This window comes from Colossoma macropomum, unplaced genomic scaffold (assembly GCF_904425465.1).
Source record: "Colossoma macropomum unplaced genomic scaffold, Colossoma_macropomum, whole genome shotgun sequence".
In the NCBI taxonomy this organism is placed as follows: domain Eukaryota; kingdom Metazoa; phylum Chordata; class Actinopteri; order Characiformes; family Serrasalmidae; genus Colossoma; species Colossoma macropomum.
This window is the reverse complement of record NW_023494789.1, coordinates 42,545,555-42,551,032: the sequence shown is the minus strand read 5'-3', so window position 1 is coordinate 42,551,032 and position 5,478 is coordinate 42,545,555. Positions and strand designations below refer to the sequence as shown.

At 43.2% G+C, this 5,478-nt stretch overlaps 1 protein-coding gene across 1 annotated transcript; it reads right to left on the bottom strand.

The window, feature by feature from the left end:
• Positions 1-634: 634 nt before the first annotated feature.
• Positions 635-4,852, bottom strand: cbx8b (chromobox homolog 8b). Its single transcript, XM_036571403.1, has 5 exons — positions 4,549-4,852; positions 4,359-4,402; positions 3,885-3,950; positions 3,646-3,712; positions 635-2,528 (listed from the first exon to the last, which is right to left on the bottom strand). Exons 1-5 carry the CDS (start codon positions 4,615-4,617, stop codon positions 1,650-1,652), a joined length of 1,125 nt encoding a protein of 374 aa, XP_036427296.1. The 5' UTR covers positions 4,618-4,852; the 3' UTR covers positions 635-1,649.
• Between the last annotated feature and the right edge of the window lie 626 nt (positions 4,853-5,478).

Below are 5,478 nucleotides of genomic sequence, written 5' to 3'. Positions count from 1 at the left end.
ACTCAGCACTTTCATAGCGTTATATTCTCTCTCTTTCACACACACACACACACACACACACACACACACACACAGAATGAACATTTTTACGAGAGAGGTGACGGACATGACGTCAAAGCACATCTAAAACTGTAACTTTACAGGAGAAAGAACAACGTTCTCAACTTACAATGACGTTTAATGCAAAGAGATTTTATCCCGAGTGATTTTGAAGGATTTCTGTTGGTCCGTTCAGTTTGAAATGTTCACACGATGTAAAGCACAGCTGCTGAGGTAGAAAAATGAAAATCGAAAAAAAAGAAATAGGAGTTTTTTGTACAAGCTGATTTTATAAATATGTAAAAAAAAATGCGTTCACATTAGTTTAATGTACACACTTAAAAATGATGTTTTTTTTCAAGGGTTCTGTAGTAAAGACAATTCTTCTATATAGATCCATGAACACTGAAAAACCTTTGTATGATTAAAGGGTTCTTTGCATCGTGAAATGGTTCTTCAGATTGATGCAGAATGTGCTGTATATGGTTCTACACAGAACCTTTTTGAAAAGGGTTGTGTATGCCAGCAAAAAGGATTCTTCTATTATTACAAGCTTGATATTGTAACAATTAAGAGTGTACTCTTTATATCAATAAACCGTCTTTAAATTAAAGTGAATTTATTTAAACCGAATTGAGAATGTGAACGCACCAACAACCTTCCGTTTACAAATATCTTCACACAAACTAATTAAACCGAAACCCAAAGCTGCCTCACACAGTTACTAACGCAAAACCAACACTGAACTCCACTAAAGTCTAAAAACCCACCTGTTTTGATTAGCGATGCACAATATGGAGAAAACAGTCACATTGCGTTTATACTGACACATGTGGTCGTCTCAGCAGAGCTTATGGAGTAAATCAGGAGCCTATTGGGCAATTTAGATTTGGTGCATCACGTGAATGCTTTAATTTGTCAGTGATTTGTCAGGATGCTCACCACATACATTTAGCAATTGGTTGAATGCTCATTTCCATATTAGAACTTATATGAAATATGAATCCAAAGCCATTTATTGTGCAGTTCAGTGTGATTCATCCTGTACCAAGTCTAACATTATTATCAATGTTAACCAATCAGTATATTATAATCTTATAAACAAATAAAAATGTAATAACCGGTGAGTTACTAGTTTGTTGCAAGTGTAAGGCAACCTGTGCACAAGTGAAACAATGCTTGAATATTAATGGGCATTAATGAGCATTAATTAGACAGACACTGGAAACACAGAAGCTTATTATATTTAGTATACGATTTCTCATAAAAATCTTTGTCTACTTTATAATGAAGCAGCTCTGGGAGCCAAAACATCCGCAAATAAACACAACTGTTAGCTCAAAACTCAGCATTTCTAGTGCATGCAAATCTCCGTCCATCATCTTGAGTTCATCCACAGCTTTACCATGACAGTTAAATACATGTTTCAGTGTCTAACACAGAAAATGGAATAAAATCTTTCATATTTTTATGTACAATCTACAGAACATTCATCATAATTGATATATGAAGAAAAACAAGGCAAAAACTATGTATATATATATATATATATATATATATATATATATAAATACATATGTATACTTTTAGATGTGGTGGTAGGGTTAGAGTCATCTCTTGTCTTTAAAGAAGCCTTCGTCTGTACTGCTCTCTTTAATAGTCACGGTCAAAAAGTTTGTCGTCACGTCCGTGACGATGACCTTCTCCACACTGCTGAAGCAGGGGCTCCACGTGTCCTCATCTTCCTCCTCGTCTTCCTCCTCTTCCTCTTCCGGCTCCCCAAGAATCCGCGCCACAGGGATTTTGGCGATGAGAGTGGGCTTCTGCTGCTGCAGCCTGGCTGCCGGGTCCACAGCCTCAAACGCTCGGTGGTGGCTGAGGTGTTTAAGGTGCTTTAGGTGTTTGCGGTGCAAATGGCTCAAATGGTCTCTAGTCCTGCAGTCCTGCAAGTTTGAGGCCGTTCTGCTGGAATGAAGGCTCCAATCCATCGATGGAACCATCCTGTGGGGTTTATAGGGGTACGCAGGAGAAGCCTGGTGCCTGTGGGACATCTTCATGGCTCTTAGGTCGGAGCACCTGTCCTCACTGTCCTCGTCGTCCTCGCCCAGCTCAAGCCGCGCCATTTTGGACGGTATGCCGGACATCGACTCCTCCGTGCTCATCTTCGCCTGGTCTGGATGCAGCAGGCCGCTCGAGTAGCCGTCTTTAAAGCGCAGTTTGGGCTTGCGGCCTCTTTTTTTGGGCGTGTGGATGAAGCCGTCGGAGGTGGGTCTCGGCAAGGGAAGTTCTCGGGGCGGCTCTGGAGGCGGAAGCCGGACACTCTCACCTCTGTTGACAGTGCCAGGAGGGAAGATGGTAGGGACGACGGCCCTCAGGCCCTCTCTGGCCCTCGGGGTGGCCAGAGCCTCCGGGCTGGGGTAGGTGATGCGCATGCTCCGTGAAGACTCGCCTCGGAACTCATAGGATCTGGCTTTGGCTTTCGCTTGGGCCTGTGAAAAAAACACAAGGAGGCATTTAAGAATGGACCCAACTGCATAACTTACACGTCTAGAATCATTTATTATATCTGAAATGGTTAAAATTCATAGGCAATTCTCTGAACTGAAATGCAGTCATATTTCATTAATTATGTGTTACTGGTGCAGTAAATTTAGAATTGACCTCATAAATTACATGAACTAGACATAAATATGCACTAACATTACAGCTTAAATCACCCAAATTCATAAGCGGAATTTCAGGCCCATGTGCATCAATGTACGCAAGAATAAAAAAATTATTGTTGCTTAATTTTACAATAAATTGCGTCAGCACTTTATTTAGATACCTCACTATAGATGCTTTATAGAATACCTTTAACTTCAACTAAATACCTATTTTATTCACCTTAATTTTCCCAAATCCTTACCTTTACCTCAACCTGAAACGCAGTACTGGGCAACATGACCATAATTATTGTTACTGTTGTAATTACATCACAATATGTCTTTTCGGAGCATGGTGTGAATATTGCTAGCACTTAAAAGCACTTTCAACTGCATGGTTAACTGCAAAACAGCAAAATTAATCCTGCTTAATTGGATTTAGTGCAGCACAGTGTACAAAATATTAAATGCTAATAATTCGATTCATAGTTTTTGATGGTATTTTTTTAAATGTGGCATTACTTTAGCTCTTCTTACTTTTCAGACGTCAAAAAAAAAAAATATCATGAATACTCTAAGAAACATCTGCTAGCTTTGCAGAACGTGTTGCTTTTGAAAATGGTTCCATATAGCACCAAAAATGGTTCTGCTATTGTTACAATGTCAAGCATGTATACAACAGAAGAACCCTTTTCAAATGGGTTCTATATAGAACCATCTAGAACATATTTTCCACCAATCTGAAGAACGCTTTCACCATGCAAAGGACGACTTAAGCATTCAAATTGTTCTTTGTGTGTTGTGTTTCTTTACCAAAGAACCCATGAAGAACTATCTTTTAAGTGTGTAAGCCCAACCCTGATTCTGATTAAACGTATTCATAATTTGAACGTCTGTACATCCTATAACCAAAGTTTTTAGTTTTAACTCAGTATCCAAACACTTGGCTACAGTTACCAACCTTCATCAGAAAGGTCTTAAGCTTGGGTCCTCTTTTCTTGGGTCCGAACAGCTCCCTCTCACGCTCCCTGCGAAAGCAGCGACAGCCACTTGAGACCAATTGAAGCGGCGGCAGCCCAACGTGGGGCACAAAAATAAGGATAAGACTCTAATGGCATGCATGCACGAGGGGCAGAGTGGGGTGGGTGCGGGGTGTACGGGTATGGGTGTATTTACAGCATGCAACCACATGCACATTACCTCTCTTCAAAAGCGGCGAAAAGGCGAGAGTCCAGGATGTTTTCTTCAGGCTCCCATGTGCTGTACCTGCAAAAGGCAAAACAAATAAGAAACTGACAGCTGATTTGATTTCACGGCATTGCTTGCACTGGGGCAGCTAAGGCCATGAAGCTACCCCTTCCCAGCGTTCTACAGACCCCCAGCGCGTGATTTCGAGCCCCTTGCCACCCCCTCACACCCCAGGGCGCGTGCACCTACGACGCTGAAGTTGGCTTCCTATTCGCCAGATTCTTGTTCGAATTTTTCCGTTCCACCTTAAACGGTGCAGCAGTTACATTCTGGCGCCTCGGGCAAGAAGCTGACTTCAGCTTGGTCGTGCACCCAAGCCTGTGAGAAGGGGGGCTGCTTTTTGACAGCCATTGTTGGCGCTGTTAAAGCTGTTAAAGTGTAACTAACTCGGTTAGCCGCTAGCCTACCGTTTTTGTAGCTACTCACTTGGGCGACCAGCCCTTCCATTTCACCAGATACTCCATCCGACCCTGCACATACACATACACAAACACGCACAGGCAGAGACAGAGACAGAGCGCGAGGGTTAGCGCGAGCCGCTGCTGCCATGACAAACAGCGAACGTGAAGAGAATGAACGTTTCTGTGTGGTTGTTTTTCTCTCCTTTAACACGTACCCGTCGTATTCGGCGCTTGATGATCGACTCGGCCGCGAAAACCCTCTCGCCGACAGCAGACAGCTCCATGTTTACCTCCCTCCCTCCGTCTGTCTGTCTGTCCGTCTGTCTATCTGTCCCTCCCTCCCTCTCTCTCTCTCTTTCCGTCCGTGTATCCGACCGTTAGCTCGCACAGCGGCTAGCAGCGAGCTGGCCCTCACTCTCTCTCTATGTGTGTGTGTAAATCTCTCTCGCTGTCTATCTCGCCTCAGAATTCCAGGCAGCCCATAATACTCTCTCGTGCGCGCGGGACCGACGTCATCGCGTTCTCCGGCCGCGTTGCCGTGGCACTGCTAGCGGCGGACCCGCTCCGGAGCCGTTCATTGGTCCTGCTGTTGCTAGGCGACCGCCGGTTGCTTAGCGGAGAGGAGACATGCTAATACTCTGCCTGTCTGTTAGCTTGAAAAAAGTTGTTGACAGAGCGCAAAACCTATAAGCGCTGTTCTGCCGATAAAATTTACGCTACGCAGCGAATTTTATCACAAAGTCCTCAAAAAGCAAAAAAAACGTTAACTCTTAATGGTTCACCACAAGCCGAGCAGGAGGGGAAGTGTACACTGAGTTGACTTTTATTTGAACAAAACTTTACACACTGCAGGTAGCCGTAGCCTCAGCTAACTTACAGCCTAATGCTGTTTACATTTATCCAAGCAAACCTTAGTCTGTTAGCTCACCTAGCCCGGACTAAGTCGTAGGTCAGTTTTCAATATATTTGGCGTGACAGAACAAAATTGAACGGTTTTAGCAACTAACCCTGCTAAAAAAAAGGACCATTAGAAATCATTAGGATTAATTCCTAATGGTTTTGCTTTGCAACAGGAAAACAGACCACTAGTTAAACACCTGTAAAACACCTTTAGATCCTATTAGGAAACCATGGATTGAATCCTT